General features: G+C 38.4%; 1 protein-coding gene across 4 annotated transcripts in view; it reads left to right on the top strand.

Moving 5' to 3' along the window:
• Nucleotides 1-20,537, top strand: part of crebbpb (CREB binding protein b) — an 85,430-nt gene that overhangs the window by 40,147 nt on the left and 24,746 nt on the right. For all 4 annotated transcript variants that reach the window (NM_001365186.1, XM_073942939.1, XM_073942933.1 and 1 more), the window contains 7 exon segments: nucleotides 536-697; nucleotides 3,126-3,369; nucleotides 8,884-8,997; nucleotides 14,933-15,160; nucleotides 18,480-18,570; nucleotides 19,988-20,125; nucleotides 20,211-20,328. In NM_001365186.1, coding sequence (NP_001352115.1) covers nucleotides 536-697; nucleotides 3,126-3,369; nucleotides 8,884-8,997; nucleotides 14,933-15,160; nucleotides 18,480-18,570; nucleotides 19,988-20,125; nucleotides 20,211-20,328 — 1,095 coding nt within the window.

The following is a 20,537-nucleotide window of genomic DNA, read 5'->3' as shown; positions in this document are numbered from 1 at the left end:
TTTAGCCTTTCTATTGGTCTGAAGTTAGAAAAAATAAACTCTTAAAAATGTTTTCAGGGATTGAATTTAAAGTCAATTAGAAAAATCGAAAATCTGTATTTTAAATTTGAACTATTTTCTCAAATGTGCTATTTTTAGTCTGATAAGCACGACATTGGTGAGCATAAAAAAACTTTTAAAAAACTTTGCTGTATATTATCTGACTGTTGAAATGTTATCATCAATGCATTTGTAATCAGCTGTTTTATGAAGAGCAGACACTCTTCGGTTTTTGTTTTTAAACCGTTCTGCATTTAAAGGCAAGACACGATCACTACTCATCTGTGAGCAGACGGCTGTCACTGAGCAGCTGATGACAGTATCTTTTAGTACACTCTTTGACCTATGGATGATTGGCTACACTCGTACATGCAACACACCCTGACTGCTCTCTATGAATCTAAACTGAAATGCTCAAGCTGATTCTAGCCTTTAGCTAAATAAAATGAGAACCATTAAGCTTTATTTATGTTGATTTATTTATTTGTGTTTATAGATGGGTCTTGCAACAGCTAATGGTCCTTTCGGGCAGCAGTACGTACAGGGTTCGGTTCAGCAGATGTCCAACGCTGGATTAAACGCTCAGATGCAGAACAAGGCAGCTCTTCCTAACAGCCTCCAGCCCACCCTGAAGGGTGCTTCCAGCGTGCCAAATCTGGTGAGTATAAACCCTCCACAGCTGGCTCAGGTTCAGTCCACAGCACTCTCAGCCTCTACGTCACACGTCCATTCAGTAGCCATTTATTCATTCACTGGGCTAATTTATTTGTGTCCCTGTGTGGGTAAACTGGCTGAATGAAGTCTAAAATTAAAAAGTGTCCTTGTTTTTATGTGCTGCAGGTTCTTTTTTTATCATTACTTTTACTCTGATATGATTTTTTTTATTCTGAGGGATCATGTGATGCTGTAGACTGGGGTTATGATGATGGTGAAAGTTCAGTTTTGTTATGACGTGAATAAATGATATTTTATATTGCTTAAAGATGAAAAAAATCTAAGTGTAATTTCAGATTTTTAATGTTTATGATTACTTTTTAAATAGATTTTTCACTTATTAAAACATCTTAACTCTTGTGTGCTGTTGAGGATATTTTAACCCACTCTGGGCTGATTTTGAGGCCTAATTTAGCCACAGCTTTCTCTGTGTTTCAGCAAATGAATTGATTTTTTGCGACAAACCCCTTTTTAACACATATTTTGGGGAAAATGCTTTAATTTTCCAAAAAATACGCTCTGGGTAAAATGACTACACTTTTGTTATGTTTTTGGCTCTTTTTGCCCAATTGACTTCTGTTATAAGGACATTTTTTTCTCATTCTAAAGACTTGACGGCATATAATCGCACATTCTTGATTGTTGGTGGTTTTCCCTGTTGGTAAGAGGTACAATTCATCATTTTTACTGTTGATCATCTGTTGCAGTGCAAAAAAAAGCTTAGTTTCTGGCTTTTATACGTAGTCCTGTGTGTGTGTGTGATAGAGAGACGTTTGCACACTTACCTTGATATGTCTGAGAAAATCTAAATAAGCAGCTCTGCTTTTAGAGCACAGTAAACATAGTGTGTGATATTATGCACACAAACTATAATTTGCTGTTGTACTCTACAAAACTCCATATAAACTTTTTTGCACTGGCCTATCTAAAGGGTTAATGTTGCCAACTGAGGATCCACCAGGGCAGGGGTCACCAATCCTGGTCCTGGAGGGCCGGTGTCCCTGCAGGGTTTAGCTCCAATTTGCGTCAACACACCTGCCTGGATGTTTCAAGTATACCAAGTAAGAGCTTGATTAGCTTGTTCAGGTGTGTTTGATTAGGGTCGGAGCTAAACTCTGCTGGACACCGGCTTTCCAGGAACAAATTTGGTGACCGCTGCACCAGGGTATCCACAGGGTCTTAAAATGTCCTAATTTTTAAAAAACTAATTTTAGGCCTTAAAAATTCTTAAATTTACTTAAATATTGTGATGTAAGTCCTAAATTATTTTAAACAGGTTTTACTTTCCTATTTCCAAGTAAAGCTATCCAATTGGACCCACACCCAATCACCAGTAATCATCTCAAAACTTTTAGTTTTTTTGTGCAAAGAGATACAATTCACAACAGCTGTTAGACATTTTTACAGCAAATTATCCTGATATATAAGTGAAAGAAAACTAAAGCAAGAACTCCATTTAAAGTATCTTCTATTAATACAAAAAATATTTAAGAAAGTAAAAAATCTTTAGTATTTAGCCCCGAATAAGTCTAAAATTACATTTATAAATTATATATAGCCGCTGTCGTCACTGGCTTGCATGGTTTGGGACTTGTGGAGATGCGTATCAATGGATTTGCTCTTCAGTGGTTGGACTTTCAGCAGTGAATATTAAACTACTTTGAACTAAACTAAACTGAACAAAAACTCTGAAAACTGGACTGACACGGTTTCAGTTTGCTAGAACTTCTATGTTAAACTGCTTTGACACGATCTACGTTGTAAAAGCGCTATAGAAATAAAGATCAATTTAATTGAATTTAATTTACTTTATAATGGTCATAAAAGGGTCTTAAAGTCTTAAATTTTACCCGAAGAAACTTGCAGAAACCCTGTCAACAGTCAAAATGACAGATTGTACATCTTCCCAACAGGAAAAACCACTAACAATCAAGAATGCATGTTTATATGCTGGCAAGGCTTTGCAATCTAAAAATGTGGTTATAATGGAAGTCAATGGGGCAAAAACATAATGAACATAATGAAAGTGTGGTCAATTTGAACAATACACAAGGTTTAAATCATTTATGTTAGCCATTTAACCAGTAAAGCATTTATTTTGAGTTAAAGCCACACCACTTAAAAATAACAGATGATACTCATTTAACCATATTTCTTTTATAAAACTCTTGCATAATTTTTTAGAATTATAAATATTAATTTTTCGATTAAGGTGTAAAATAGACACTTAACACCTCTGTGGATAAAAATCACAGCTTTACAGCCTCTTGTGACTTAATGCTTTTGTTTTAACCAACTGCAGAACGTTAAAAGATGCATTTCTTTAAATGAGGAAAGCAGAGCTTGTATGTAACCTGAAATTGTTCCTCCAGCTGCAGCAGCAGGTGCCCTCTGTGGGCATGGTCCCGGGACAGGGAGTTTCGGCAGGCCCCACGGCCGACCCAGAGAAGCGCAAACTGATCCAGCAGCAGCTGGTCCTGCTGCTTCACGCCCACAAGTGCCAGCGGCGAGAGCAGGCCAACGGAGAGGTGCGCGCCTGCGCCCTGCCCCACTGCCGCACCATGAAGAACGTCCTCAACCACATGACCCACTGCCAGGCGGGAAAATCCTGCCAAGGTGAGAGGCAAAATAACACCCATTTTGTTAATGTATAATCAATTCCAGGCATTTCCCCCCAAAGCCCTGAGTTTGATAGATATTGTAGTCTGTCATGTGTCGTCTGTGAGCGAGCAATTCCATGCAAATGTAACCCAACCATGAAAACAAACATTTTCACGAAAATAGTGCTTTCGAAGTTGTTTCAGCCAATTTAGAAAGCACTATAGTGGTGAAAACCTAATTTTTTTTTTTTTTTTACTTTATTTAAACCCGTTCTTCCTTGTTTGTGTAGGCTTGTATTTTACTGTACGGTAAAATACTCGGTCTTGTTGATGTTTTCATTTATGTGACTATTATATTTGATTTACCAAAGTCACACAAGAGCCAATTTCATATCGGTCACATCCGTAACAAAGCTTTTTCCTCATCAGTACAAAAATGTCAAATAATATAAAATAAATAACATCTGTTGTATAGAAAAACAACTCTTATTATTTTTAGTAGCGTTATTTCTTTTAGCATCTGCAGTTTTTCACTGAATTTCTGTAGGTTGTTTCGTTCACTGTAGTAATTTTTGGTCACATCCATAATGCATGTTTATTTTTCCTTTAAAATATAATACAAAATATAAAATCGGGTTTACACAAAAAAATTTCAGATTGTTGTAGATTTGAATTTTCAGTATGTTTTATGAAGCAATTAAGTGCCTTGGTGTATTGATTTCCACATATTAATAGGTTATAAAGATGTTGCCATCAAAGGCTCGACCTAAAAATAAATAGTTTATTAAGAGTTAATATATATAAGATAAAATAATGCATATATATATATATATATATATATATATACACACACACACTTGACAAAAGTCTTATCGTTGATCCCAGTCGTAAGAGCAAGAAATAATCACTTGACTTTTAGTTGATGATTTGGAAAAGTGTCAGAAGGTCGATGTTTCTGGTGAATCATCTGTTGAACTGCATCCCAATCATCACAAATACTGCAGAAGACCTACTGGAACCCAAAGATTCTCACACAAATCAGTCAAGTTCGGTGAAGGAAAAATCATGGTTTGGGGTTACATTCAGTATGGGGGTGTGCGAGAGATCTGCAGAGTATCAAGACATTTGTTCTGCCCGATTACATTACAAACCACAGGAGAGGGCCAAGTCTTCAGCTGGATAGCGCTCCATCTCATACTTCAGCCTCCACAGCAAAGTTCCTGAAAACAAAGAAAGTCAAAATGCTGCAGGATTGGCCAGCCCAGTCACCAGAGATAAACATTATTGAGCATGTCTGGGGTAAGATGGAGGAGGCATTAAAGATGAATCCAAAGAGTTTTGATGAACTCTGAGAGTCCTGCAAAACGCTTTCTTTGCCATTCCAGATGACTTTATTAATTAGTGATTTGAGTCATTGCAGAGATGTATGGATGCCGTCCTCCAAACTCATGGGAGTCAGACACAATATTCATTCTGTTTCCACTGCAGCATGGCTTTATATTCTATACTGGACATTATTTTCTGTTCAGTGACAAGACTTTTGTCTAAGCAAAGTCAGACCTTACTGTCCTAATCAAATCATTAAAAGTCAAGACATGATCAGATTTTATTGTGGTAAAGTAATGGTTATCTAGAGGACTTTGCCTTTCATATAAGCCACTTCTAATACTTCTAATTCTAATTCTAAAATAATCAACTAGAAGTCAGGTTATTATGCATTTTCTTGGGATTCATATTTAAAGTTTTTACACTGGAACTGCTGGAGCTCTTTCCTCCGAGCACATGTGTCTCTCTTTGTCCGCAACCATATTTTGGGGATGACTGTACATCTCCATGTTGTTGAACTGTCTGGCCAGGCACTCAGGCTTGGTGTAAACATGGGAACCCACTCATGGCTCTTGCGGTCTCGCTTTCTGAGTATGATGGAGTCAGGAACACTGAAGCCTTTTCTATTATTGGACATAATGTCACAAAGACAGCTATTTCCCCATTGTGTTAAAAACTAATGTAGGTTAGCAAATCTTGTTCATTTTAAGAATGCAACGCGTCTCTCATTTACTACTAGTACTTGACTCTTGCTATTGCAGAGCTGGAGACATATCTGTGGATCTTATTATAATACACTGCCCACTCTGGACTCATTCTGTACAATTCCACAGCAGAATCTATGGCGGGAAAAGATTGTTAAAAAAAAGCAATTTTGGCATGACTGATACAAAACTACACTGATTGCATTATAATCTGTCTCACTGACTTTACTTTAGTGTGTGACATGAATTTTCATCATTCCTGTGTTGGCTTGTGCAGAAACTCCAGCCAATTTAAGGGTTGTTTTCTGACATATATGAAGTTTCAATGGCTTGATAATCATTAATGAACCGAACCGTTAGGCCAGTTTAGGTTCTCACCCCTAGTTTTGAGTCTATTCTCATTTTCTTTCTTGGGATAATTCCTGTTAAGGCTGATTTATACTTCTGCGTCAAACGCTGGCGTACGCTACTGCGCTGACTCTTAGCCCTTCGCCATGGCCGTCGCCGTCGCTGACGTGCACCTCTCAAAAAATGTAACTACACGTCGCAACGACGCGTAGCGTAAGCTCTGTGATTGGTCGGCTTGGTAGCGCTGACGAGTCTGGGCGGGACCGAGAGCCGCGCGAATGGCATGAGCAATTGTTTACAAGCTGTTGAGTCCCGTGAAGGAGCTCTGGATGGAAAGTTTTGTTTTGTGTTTACCTCATAGTTAAAGTTGTTGCACGTCCGCCGGTTCCTGCCTCAAAATGAGCGAGTTTGAGCCACTTGTACATCCCGGAAGTGTTCAGGAAAAGCAAAAAAGCAGAGAAGAAACTCGACACAGAGGAAAATTGACACCTCACTGCCAACTAGCGTTTCGGAAGTGTTAATGCAGACCAACAGACACAGTGCGCAGAAGTATAAATGCACAGCCACGCGCGTTGCATGCGCCGTGGGTTACGCCGGTCACCTGACGCAGAAGTATAAATCAGGCTTTAGATGCAGTAAGAATGACCATACATTTTAAGTTATAAAAGCAACAAACCTGTATGCATTTTTACAGCAAGATATTTTATAGGCTGTGTCTCATTTCAGAGGCTGCATCCTCCGAAGGATGCATTCAAAGTGCACTACTTCATTGCAGCGTAACGAAGGCTGTCGTTCAAAAAAAAGGCTTATTCAAATGAAAAGGGTGTCACGATTTTGATTTTAAATCCATGAAATGAAATTCATGCTCAATTTCGATTATCAAAAAATGGAATCCTCGATGCTGCCACGCCCCCATGTCACATCAGCTTGGCTTGCCAAACGGAAAAAAAGACAGGCTTGTTGAAGAGCCTGTTGAAATGCAGACGCATGAGACCCGTCGACAGAGCTTAAACCGTCTCCTCTTTCAATGAATTCGCCGGTGTGAAAGTGTTTTGGATTTCCAGTTAGATATATTGACAACGTTTGTGTTGTGGGAAAAAAAAAAACACAGTTTGCAAGCTCTGCTATGTATTAGGGTTGGGCCGATCGACAACACCGGCATCGCGATCCTCCGCCCTGCCCCCGTTGCTAATCCGCTCGCGAAAAATACACACTCAGGCCCTGTTTACACTAATAGGTCTTAGTTTTTAAATAGCATTTTATAACGATAATGATCCACATCCATTGTTCACACAGGCGAGGACGTTACGGAAATTTTCCGGAAAAGAGCATTCACACATCCATTCCAAAATACCGGTAAATTCTGACATCATTTACCACAAATGAGCTTAAACGGCTGCGCTTGTATTTGTAAACATTTGACTAAATTACAAACTCTGTGGATGATCAATATTGTGAACAACTTTCGCAGGATCACTTTCTCATGTCGAGATGTTCATAATATGTGTGTGTACAGGCGCTCACAGGCTGTTTCACAGGCACACGCAAAGCTTGAAGGTAAACGAACAACGGCTTATCATAAGCATCTCATCGATGATTATTTACACAGTTGGCATTAAGAAGAACATATAAACGTGATCTGACTAACTTCTAGCAGCTAAATGTGTCTGGAAAAAATATTCAAAGGCTTTTATTCTCACAAACCGCGCGGATGTAAATGCATCTGACTGTTGTGATTGGCTAAAGCAGACGTCTCACGTCAGCACGTTCTAGACGTGCACGCACTTATTACGGCAATCTTCTTTCTGCATTCACACAGCGCAGCATTCCGGCAAATTGCCGGTAATGTTACAACTTCTCTTTCCGGAAAATAGCCAGAATGAATTTACCGGTATTTTCAAAAAGGACCTGTTCACACATACAATGTGTGGACTTCAATGGACTCACCTTGGAAGTCAACATCTTTCGGAGGACAGCAGCCGCTAAAAAAAAGACACAGCCATAGTAAATTAGCAGTGACGTTTTTTTAGGGAGTGATCACAAATGGAATATTGATGTTATACAAACAACAAACCCTTAGTTCATATTAAGCAAGTTATTTTTTCTACAAAACATTATCATTTTTTAATAGTAATTGGAGTAGTTTTGCATCCCAGAAGCTGCAATGTATCATTATATTCCTAAATTTAAACACAAGTGGCAAGTGTGTGAATATATCCAGCCTTTACTAGTTAAAATTGATTAGTAGTGTTTTTATAATCCTGCTTGATAAAAACAGTTGGCTAAAACACTGATTGACATTCTCTCTTTTTGTACATATCATCAAACGGGGAAAGCCCCACTCATTGGTGATGATCTCCTCTTCATTAGCATAGGCAGCCCTGAGTGAGAAGCAGCCATCCGCCATTAGTTTCCACGAGATCCCTGCTGAAGATTGAAGAGGATTAAACATGTTTATACACAAATGAACCCTGGAGTCTCCATAGACCTTCTGAGACACCTTTTTTTTTGTTGGCATTTTCCATTTTTGACAGAGATAACGCCAGTCCTGTACTAAATCTGTCACTATGCTGACACACAGGCATTTATAGCTCCGCCCCCTTTTGAAAAGAGCACAATTTCATTTGAATTTAAAGCGACAGTCTTCAAAACGTCACAATTTGGATCAAAGCCTAAAAGGATCAGTTTCAAAGAGTTATCCAACATTATCTGTGTGGTATTTTGAGATTAAACTTTACACACACACACTCTAGGGACATCATAGACTTATTTTACATTTTGTAAAAAGGGGAAAAAAAAGTCTCCTTAAAATAAACGATCTAATAAATGATTTGCACATTCTCATTCACATGCTGTGAGCTCTGGTTTTATATAAAAATCTTTAAATTGTGCCTCGCAGTCATGTTAGGATATTACCGTAGTCATTGTTGGTGTTTGAAAACAACATTGCTACGTAAACCTATTGTTCTTTTTTTAGTTTAATCAACTTTAAATTAAAAAAGTCCCTGTTTACTTTGTAACCAACCACCTAATAACGTCTCACACATTTCCAACTAGTTATTCATTCCAACCGTTTCATTCATTTGCTTGTGTGTTTGGAAAATAGAGTTGGGATTTTGAAGCTTAAATTATTTTGTGGACTGTTTTCACAGTGGCTCACTGCGCCTCATCAAGACAGATCATCTCACACTGGAAGAACTGCACCCGGCACGACTGCCCTGTCTGTCTGCCCCTGAAAAATGCCAGTGACAAGAGAAACCAGCAGCGTAAGTCATCCTCGCATTTACATCAACTACACACATGCAGATATTCAATAATTCAATGTGTCGTCAAATTGAACATGCTCGATATTTGTATCAGGGCTTTTACTTATGATTCTCCGACACTGGAGTTTTCTTCCAGTTGACATCAGGATTCTTGCTGTTTTTACATCTTAAAACCATTTTGTTTAGGATTGCTTTTGTTAATCTATTTTGTATTATCTGTTTTTCTTTTATCATTGTTGTATTTTTAAGTATGTTGTCTTTGGGTGCTTTCACACCTGCCTTATTTAGTTAGATTGAATCGCACTAGAGTTCGTTTCCCCTTTTGGTGCGGTTCGTTTGGGCAGGTGAGAATGCAGCAATCGTACTTGAGTGCGCACCAAAAGCGTACCAAATAAGCGTACCGAGACCTGCTTGAAGAGGTGGTCTCGGTACGCTTTCAAACGAACCCTGGAGTGGTTTGTTTGTGGTGAGAATATGATCCGTACTAAAACAAGTCCAACTGCAAAAAGTACTGCACGTTTTGGACTAATCCAGCTGCCGTAGGCCGATGCGCTGTGCATTATGGGATATGGAGGAAAACTATTTGTTGACAGCGCGGTACGATCAAGGTACGATTTCTTTAGCTAGTGTGAACATGTCTTCTGAACTCTCAACTCAAACTAATGTCTGCTTTTCTCCTCCAAAAACGACTAAAACCAACTGATTCCGTTAAAGCAGAACAACGATGATATCTGTACGTCTTTCCACTTTGGTGTCTTGGGTTTCATGGCCGTCACTTAGCAACAGCTGTACACACAACAGCAGCTCGATGAAGCAACGCACCGGGTATCAGAAGGAAAAAAAGACAGTGTGAACACTAGGCTTGGGCGGTATCCAAATTTGATACCGTCAAACCTCCTCCCTATTTATCCTCGATATCCGGTATTTGTGTGTAATAAAAAAAATTGTGAGGTAAGGCTAAGCAGCGTCACCAAATTGTTGGCTTGTGCCTAAACCATTCAGAACCATTCAGTTCTGCATTTGTTAATGAACAGTTGACGCAGCTGTTATAAGCGATTATAGAGTGAAATCCTAGCGAACTCTCTTTACGTACGCAAAATCTCAGCGAACATTAATTTTGTAAGCAAAATCCCTGCGTGTGTTTTGGTTTCTGCCAAAGATAAAGGACTTTGGTTCGCATTTGTCAGGCATGTCAAATTCAATTCCTGGAGGGACGCAGCCCTGCGCAGTTTAGTTCCAACCCCTAATAAACACACCTGATCAAATTAATTTAGTCCTTCTGGCTTGTTTGAAACCTACAGGTAAGTGTGTTGGAGCAGGGTTGGAGCTAAACTGTGCCGGGCTGCGGCCCTCCAGGAATTGAGTTTTGACATCCCTGGCCTGTGTTGTCCTGCTTGTTGATAGACGAAGAGATTTAGGTCGTACTCACACTAGCTACAGTTGCTTAGAACCGGGCCAAAGCGCGCTTGTCCCCCTCCCGTCTCCCGACGGCCCACACTCACACCATATCGGGCCTCGGCACGCTTACGTCATCGCTGCTGCGCTGTTCAGTGAGAAGCACTCACTCACTCAGCAGCACAGAGGAGATTTCTCTAGTTATATCCTTTCAGTCGTTTGATATGCAGTGACATGCAGTCAAATATTTCGCCAAACAGTCCTTAGGGATGTGGTGACACGCAGTCAGATATTTCACCGGACAGATCCGCCACTTTTGGCGCTCATAAACAATCATATAAAGTCCTCGTGCTGCAGGAATGTGGAGGTTTGCTAAAGGCGCGCAGCTGTCATGCAGTGAGGGGTTTGCGTCTTTCATTAACTACGGCAGTTTGCGTTCACTGAACAATAAGAATGATTAATAAGTCCATATGAAACAGCCCCTTAAAAGTCACGTCTTGCTTTCAGTTTCGGGCTTTGGCGCGTTTTGCCCAAGTGAACCGCGCTCAGGCCCACCTTTTCCAACCGGGCCAGGCCCCGGCCAAGTCAATCGTGCTTGAGCCCGATTCAGCGCACTCACACTTCTCAAACGATCCGGGAAACGGGCCTGGGCACGGTACGGATAGCATAGTGTGAGTAGGCCCTTAAGTAGATTTCTAAACGGAAACAACATTTTTTACATGGCTTGTTTGATCGCATAATAATGCATCATAGGTTAAAAGTACCTCTGAAAAACAGGTTTAAGACATCTTTAGATTTATTAAGGCCTTGTTTTTATACTAAGGAATTTAAGACTTTATATATATATATATATATATATATATATATATATATATATATATTTTTTTTTTTTTTTTTTGTTATACATGATGATTTAACCGTTTTTTCAGCTTGGGTAAATCTTGTGATAATACCAGATATTGTGATAATCTTCAGCAATTAATTGCTATAAGAAAATTTGATACTGGGAGAAGTCCATGTGAACGCCATCATTTTCTGCTTTCTAGCTAGCACTGGCATTATTTGGTACACTGTGTAAAAATATTGGGTTCCACAATTCCTTTATGTTGTCTCAACAAAAATGAATCGTTAACTCATTTGTTTATACAAATTTAAGTGGATTGAACACAAAGCAATTAAGTTAATCTAAAAAACAAAACTCAAGAATTGTGTTGATTCGGCTCATTTTGAATAACTAATTTGAACAAACGGCAAATGTCTTTATTTTGAGTGTATGGCTAATTGCCAAATCTCACAAAAAATAGTATTTATACATTCTAAACAATGTTTAGTCTACTGGTAGTCTCTTATCAGGGGTGTTAAGATTTTTAACATTATGACAATTTCCATTAATGGACAAATAAAGGTGCAAACAAAGGCAAAAGCGTTCATTTTCTGTGTATAATCAGTATCTGTGCATCTCGTGCTTTAAGACTGTGCGTGTGTTTGTTCACCTGAGTGCTGCCACCTGTAGGTCATGTGTGCTGCTCGGCTGCGCTCTGAATGTGAAAGCATGAGACCAGCAGCAGATTCCGGCAGGCAGCGGGACTGTAATCTGACACCGCGGGGGAGGGGCTCCACCCTCTAGCTTTTTACAGGGGGTGGGCGGGACGTAGAGGGCTCCTGCTGCCTGATTGGACAGGCGATCGCTGACTCGTTTAAATCCCCCTGTAGTGGCAACAGAAGCACGTTCTTCTCTCCGGCTTTCTTGCAGTTCTGCTCTCCGCCGCTGCTCTAAGTGCTCAGCCATTGCAAAATGGCCTTTCCTCCTCAGCCACTTGAGTTTGCAGTTTGAGTGGCATTTTATATGTAGAACATTTAATTTATTGAATTTATTTTAAATTAAATTAATTAATTTTATTTATTAGAGAGCACATTTTCCAGAAACATTTATAAATGCAGTATTTGAGATGTATTGTGAGGATTTTTGGGTATTTTGTGTTATTTTATTAAGGTTATTGCTTTTGTTTTATTGCTTTGTTGTTTTTAAGTCTAATCTAAAGCCACAGCTTCTATGAGATTTTTTTGGTGTAATTTGATAACATTAATTCAGCTTTATTTTTTAGATTCGTGCTGCATTATCAAAATTAAATTAAAAAGAAATAAAATAAACTAGACAATATATTTAGTTCATTTATTAACTTTCCTTTGGCTCAGTTCCTTTATTCATCTGCATTCGCCACAGCCAAATGAACCACCAACTTATCCAGCATATTTTTTACACATTGGATGCCCTTTCAGCTGCAACCCAGTACTGGGAAATCACTTCACTTAAAGTATGCATGTATGCTGGAAACCCGTAGCCGCTGACATCCACAGTATTTTTTCATCCCAGTGACTGGTTTCCAACATTATTCAAAATATCTTCTTTTGTTTTCAATGTAAAAAGAAACGGATAAAGGTCACCACTTTAGGGTGAGAAACTGTTTATTCATTTGTTTTCCTTCAGCTTGGTCCCTTTATTTATCAAGGGCCGCCACAGCAGAATGAACCGCCAACTTATCCAGCATATGATTTACACGATGGATGCCCTTCCAGCTGCAACTCAGTACTGGGAAACACCCATACACACTCATTCACATTCATACAGTACGGCCAATATAGCTTATTCAGTTCACCTATAGCGCATGTCTTTAGACTGTGGGGGAAACCAGAGCACCCAGGGGAAACTCAAGCGAACAAAAGGGAGAACATGCAAACTCCACACAGAAACACCAACTGACCCAGCCGAGACTCGAACCAGCCTTCTTGCTGTGAGGCGACAGTGCTAACCACTGATCCACCGTGCCGCCTATGTTAAATTTTTAACAATTTTCATTAATGCACAGATAAAAGGAGCTAACAAAGCCTTCATTTTCTGTGTATGATCACAGGTTTGTATCTGTGCATATCATGCTTTAGGACTGCATGTGACAATATACGATTAGTGACAATTATGCTTATGCTTCCCCTTAGAGGGCTGACTTCAGTAGACTTAAAATTTTATTAATCTTTCAAAAATTAACCAAAAGTGAACAATCTTTAACAATCAAAAATCAACGATAATCTCCTTAATGAATGATTACAGTTACCTTTAAAGAAACGGCTTGTAGATTTATTTTATGTATTGATTGTTGGTGTTTTATTGTGATAGACCTTTTTATTATTAAAAAAAGGCGTTATTTCTAAAATGTTTGTACATTTTTATCTGTTATTGTCATGAAATAGTCAATGAAGCTGACCTGGCAATATACCTTGAACATACTTTTGTTTTAATTAAACAGCAAAAAGCTTAAAATAATATTAAATGTAGATGTGCTTTGACTTTTTGAAAAAAAAAAAATATTAATCTTGCAACCAAAACATTGCATTAAAATAAGAATTTGCAAATTGAAACTGTCGGACAATTGTTTTAGTTGTATTATTTTATGTACCCTAAAATCCACATTAACCAGAATCGTTGGCCTTTTTTTCTTTCGTATTGTGATGCAGTTCCTAGAAAAATTTGTATTAAATGAGAATGCGAGCTGATCGGATGTAGTAAAGTAGGCATTTTTTCCAGAATAATTTGAGTTATTACAAGCTAATAGGCAACATTTTTGTTTGTTGTCAAATCTGACAGGAGGAGGGGTGCGGTCAAGTATGTTAGCCCTGCCCACAACTTTAGACAGACCTAATCTGAGGCTGCGTCCGAATTTGCTTGCTTCTATTCTATATTGCATGCTCAAATTCATACAATTTGAAAATTGGTATGTAAGAAGTATTCGGATTACCTACTTCTGGCGAGATTCTGAAGTGCACATTCCATGTACGCTACGCTATCCCATGATGTCCCACGACAGAATTCATGAATGGGAGTGAAGCGATGCAACTCATGCGGGTAGGTCATGTGATCATGACAAAATGGTGGATGTAGTACGTGCGAGTTTCATTCTTTCTGTACAGAGCGCACTCTTCTGACGGCCGAGTAGTTTGTTTAAATTTAAATGCCGTAATACTGAGTAGTAGGCAATTTTGGGCGCAGCCTGAGAATCTACCTGAAAACAAACAAGTGCATTTTCAGATTTCAATTAAAGTTCATGAGGGCAAACAGTTTTTTTTTTCTTAATGACATGCACAGTTGAATTGTTCACCACAAAACTAGCAATGCGAGTCAACAAAATATGGTTAGTTTTGATTTCCTGTGTATTTTAAGGCAGTGTTTCTCAACCACTTTTCTGGAGGACCACCAGCACTGCATGCCTCCATTGTCTGTCACACTCATTACAGGCGTTTCTGTCTCTGCTAATGAGCTGATGATCTGAATCAGGTGCGTCTATTTAAGGAGACATAGAAAATGTGCAGAGTTGGTGGTCCTCCTGGAACGTGGTTGAGAAACACTGCTTTTTAAAGAGTAAAAATTTATTTTATGTGTTTTTCTTTAAAAATTTAAGGGATTTTAAAGAAGCAGCAGTGGCTTTATATTTTAATTTAAATCATGGATATCTGAATTGACCGAAGGTCTTCTGTGTGTGATTTGCAGCGATGCTGAGCTCCCCGAATCCTGGCATGCAGTCTCCGCTGGGGCAGGTGGGCACGAGTCAGCCTGCGGCGCCCGCCATCAGCAGCGGCACACACATCGACCCCAGCTCCATGCAGAGGGCGTACGCAGCGCTGGGCCTCCCGTACGGGAATCAGCCCGCCGCACAGACACAGGTCGCAGGACAGCAGCCCACGCAGACGCAGCAGATGCGCTCCATGGCCGCATTAGGTATCAACACATGGAAATGTCAAATTGTTATTAGTGGTTGGCTGAAAAGCAGAATTTTTTTTTAATCCATTTTCATTATTAACCTTGAAAGCTGCTGCCATTCTATAACCTCCATCTTTCATGCTGTCGAGCTATACAAATTACTTTATTAGGGCTGCATCTGACATTTTGATTTTTTTTTTTTCTGCGATAAACACTCAATGGCCACTTTATTAGGTACACCTTACTAGTACCGGGTTGGACCCAATTTTGCCTTCAGAACTGCTTTAATACTTCGTGGCATAGATATAACAAGGTACTGGAAATGTTCCTCCGAAATTTTGGTCCGTATGGACATGATAGCATCACACAGTTGCAGCAGATTTGTCAGCTGCACATCCATGATCCAAATCTCCCGTTTCACCGCATCCCTAAGGTGCTCTATTGGATTGAGATCTGGTGACTGTGGAGGTCATTTGAGTATCAACAAGACATTTGCAACCACAGAACTGCCACTCACTGAATATTTTCTCTTTTTCGGACCATTCTCTGTAAACCCTAAAGATGGTTGTGCGTGATGATCCCAGTAGATCAGCAGTTTCTGAAATACTCAGACTGTCTGGCACCAATAACCATGCCCAGTTCAAAGTCAGTTAAATCACCTTTCTTCCCCATTCTGATGCTCGGTTTGATTAGCAGCAGATTGTCTTGACCATGTCTATATGGTAATGCATTGAGCTGCTGCCATGTGATCAGCTGATTAGAAATTTGCGTAAACGAGCAGTTGGACAGGTGTACCTAATAAAGTGGCCAGTGAATTAAACGGCTCTATTTGGAAAGATTTCATTAATTTAGATAGATTTGGATGATCAAGTCTTATTCTGTGTGGAGCGTTTATATAAATTATAATACATTACAAGCCTATATAAATACAACAGCAAAGATAAAAAATAAACAGTCCTTTATGGTTTTCTGGAGAGTCAACCGTATTTATGTACAGAAAATGAACAGTCAATCATGAAATAACATGGTCATCATTGTATAAATTATTTTAAGATAATACAATTTAATCTTTAATAAATACTCTGATTCTGCGATGTGACTATTGTGGATACACTTATTGCGATATACAATTGATATATTGTGCAGCCCTGATTTATATATAGTCTTGCATAAATATAATTACTAAATGCATTTTGTCAAAAACAGTTGAAAGCAAAATTATTCTGCCTCCTGTGAAATTTTGTATTTTAAAAATTTTTTCCAAGTTATGTTTCCTGTAATATTTTTTCTTCTGGAGAAAGTCTTTTTTTTTTTTAGTTTGTCTGGAATTAAACCAGTTTTAAAAATAATTAAAAACTATTTTTAAGGTCATTATTGTAAACCCCCTTGCAAAATAATTTATTCTCCCGATTGGCTATGAAGCTGATCAATGTTGTCCAATAACTTGTATAATTACACTTATTTGCCTAAACTTGTTAACCCCTAGTTTAGTCTTTAAAAAAATACTAGTATCCTGTAAAATATATTATATACTTTATATATTGTATACTGCTTTTTGGTTGAGACCGGCTGAAATTTTCAAGAGCAATTCACTCCATTTGCTTTCAATCGATTCTCTTGATCATTAAACGTAATTCACTAACTTTGAATTGCAATTAAATTGCAGTTTAACCATGTATATAATAACTTATATTTGATTAGCTTTAACTAAATCTGATTATAATGTAATATTAATTTTGTAAAGCTGCTTTGAAATCATAATTATTGCAAAAAGCGCTATACAAAAAAAACTTGAATGGAATTTAATTAAATTCACAAAAGCACATCAACATTCAGATAAAATAAAAATCAAACAATATTCAAATTTGTCATAAATCAAAAATCTATCACGAAGTTCCATTTTTCACATCTTATGAACATCTTTATGATGTTCACATTCAAATTGAAGAACAAAATAAAACACTAAGAGTAGTTTAAACCAGGGGTGCCCAAACTCGGTCCTGGAGGGCCGGTGTCCTACAAAGTTTAGTTCCAACCCCAATCAGACACACCTGGGCTGGCTTATCAAGCTCTTTCTAGGCTTTCTGGAAATATCAGTGCAAGTGAGTTGAGGCAAGTTGGAGATAAAGTCTGCAGGACACCGGCCCTCCAAGACTGAGGCCCCGTTTACACTAGTGCGTTTTAGTTTGAAAACGCATAAGTTTTGCTATGGTTACACTATCCGTCCACACTATGCTGGAGTTTTCGAGCGCCGAAAACGGAGCGTTTTAGAAAAGCTGGAGAGGCAGTTTTCATTCTGAAATGCTGCTGCTCCGTCTCAGTATGGATGGGGAAAACGGAGACATCTGAAAACGGAGGTGTGGCTGCTGAGATTCGCTACCTGATTGGGGCTTTTGTGTCATTGCGTATCCTTCCCTTATTCGTCAAGCCCCTATCACATGACTATAACACATGGCTTTAAAGCTACCGGAAGACAGCAGACCAGCCTTCACTGTAAACAACAACAATGACACAGAAATGGGAGCGTTGTTTGCACTATTGTCTGTTTTAGGCACCATTGTGCAGTTATTCATATGTTACATTTAGTAACAACTAGACCTCGTCGTCTGTCCACAAAACTACCTCTCTTGCTTTCTTTGCCATTGCGTTCATTGTTAACCGGTGTTTGTTGACTAACAATAACCAAATGCCGAGTGAGACACATGCTTCCTGTTTATACTAGAGCGCGCATGCCCAGGGTGCGTGAATGGTCACATTTTTGGTGGTGTAGTGTGGACGGAGATATGTTCAGAAACGCTAGGTGAAACGCTAGTGTAGACGCGGATCGTTTTTGATCTAAAACACCATTTTAAAACTAAAACGCACTAGTGTAAACTGGGCTTGAGTTTGGGCACTTCTGGTTTAAATGAAATAAAATGCACTTTTTAAAAAAATGACTACAACACCGGTCATCATGGCAAAGATATCAGTTATTAGAAATTAATTGTTAAAACTATTATGTTTAGAAATGTGCTGAAAGAAAATCTCTTTATTAATTGACACTTAAGATTTTTTTTAAGGACCTGACTTTAACAAGAGGTGTAATAACTTTGCCTTCAACTGTGTATTTCAGTCATATAGAGAAGTACATGGGAATTAGTTTAGCATCATTTTTAGAGCAGTTTATGAAATATTTTCAGTGTTTTGGACAAAATAGAATGGATGACTTGAATGAAGTGCATCATTGTCTGTGCATGATCTGACTGAATCTGTGGTCAGTATGCGTTGGGTCTTCATGCTGCCCCCCATGTGGCTTATTCATGTGTAACACCTGTCTGGTTTCTCACCACATCTTCAGGCTCTAACCAGATGAACATCGGTGGTAACGGTATGGCCGATCAGACGAACCTCCACACTGATTCCTCTCTCCCCTCATCACTCAGCAGCAAGTGAGTCTTTTTCATCATTCACCCCCTTTCACCTTTAACCTGTCACACTGCAGAAACATGCGTCTGAGTCGGTGTGTTGTGATTTTACAGCAGTCAGTCCCTACAGGATTTTGCAAAAAAATTATAATAATAAAGTCTGATTTATTTGTGACTAAATTGATTTTGTGTTGAGTTTTTGCGACATTTGTTGCAAATTTTGTGGCATTTATTTTGTTTTGATGTAAGGGTATACTTATTTTTTGACCTCGAGAATCATTGATTTCTGTAATTTGTATAAAGGAAATGCAGCGAGAGACTAGACTTTACCCCTTAAGCTGCTGTATAATATTTGAAAATGAAACCAACTGTGTGAAAATATACCATCAATGTTAGGGCTGTTTGAACACATTGCAGGATATAATGCAGAGAAGGCATGCTTACAATATGTGTGTGAGAGAATCTAAATGCACGGAATTATATATATTATATATATATATATATATATATATATATATATATATATTATATATATATATATATATATATATATATATATATATATATATATATATATATATATATATATATATATATATATCTTACCCCTGATTGGCATTGTGTATATAAAGTACATTGTATGTGTTTGGAAAAAAATAATATCACTAATGATGTGGGGTTTCCAAATTTACCCAAACCTACTTAAGCATTTTTGGAGGCATTTGGAATTAGAAAATTGCCGGTAATTTTCCGGAAAGGTCTGTATGTGTGAAAGGGGCTTTAGTCACTCACTGTATTTTTTTTACCTGCTTTCTTTTGCTTGCACTTATTTTTGTTAATATGGTATAATTTTTTTTTTTTTTTACAATAACATTGATTTAATATGAGATTAACTCCCCATTTATGTGTAGTTTACTGGTGATCTGGGACCTTTAGCCAGGACAGATGATGCATATTTTAGATATACATGACAATTATCATTTTTAAATGTCAATTATTTTTTTAAAGAAAAGATTTGTTGAATTAAAAGTGCATGTACACAGCTATATTTTGCTTGTTTTGACCCATTATTTAAAATTTGTGGCTAAGAAATATTAATTCATTTATTTTCGGTGTGGTCAGAGTTAAATTTGGTAAATCCTTAATTTTGAGCCCTAAAAAGTCATGTGAAATAAAAAAAAATATTTGCAATGCGACAATGAGACCTCAACTCATATGCTCATACACAACACACACAAAAAGTGAAATGGAGGCATGTGGATATAACACAAAATCTAAATCAAGACATTTTAGCATGTCAAATTTATGCAAATAAAATGTATTTTCCAACAACAAATGTGTGGCTAGTGAAAATGGCGAGTGGCTAGTAATCAACAGCGGCTGGTGATCAAAAAATGTCAAGCATGGTTTATATTCTAATGTTATTATCCCGCACCCACAGCCAGATGATGCCCGACGGGTCGAATATGGGTGGCGCAGGGAACCTGCCCACTGCTGCGCCGCTGTCGATGCCCGGCATGAAGAAACCCTGGCACGAGCACGTCACTCAGGACCTGAGGAATCACCTAGTGCACAAGCTGTGAGTTCAACAGATCAAACATCAATATTGTGTTTTGTCATATGCTGCTTTTTTTACACAGTGTGTTCTCCTAATGCTCCTACAGAGTTCAAGCCATATTCCCGACTCCTGACCCTGCAGCACTGAAAGACAGACGCATGGAGAATTTGGTTGCTTATGCACGGAAAGTGGAGGGAGACATGTATGAGTCTGCCAACAGCAGGGTAAGACACACAAACATTCCTGCTACATTCAGACTCTCACAGGGTCCCCGCGGGTCCTGTAAAAGTTTTGAAATGTCTAGAAATGTCTAATTTTCCATAAGGAGGTCTTCAATTTCATGTGGGATCTTAAATTTCATATCCAACTCGTCATTTTTATTTTTTTTCTACTGCAATTTGACCAGCGCAACATTTGGGGACAGCATTTTGCG

This window comes from Danio rerio, chromosome 3 (assembly GCF_049306965.1).
Source record: "Danio rerio strain Tuebingen ecotype United States chromosome 3, GRCz12tu, whole genome shotgun sequence".
Lineage (NCBI taxonomy): Eukaryota > Metazoa > Chordata > Actinopteri > Cypriniformes > Danionidae > Danio > Danio rerio.
Note: the sequence above shows the minus strand (reverse complement) of the source record. Positions and strands in the feature narration are given on the sequence as shown.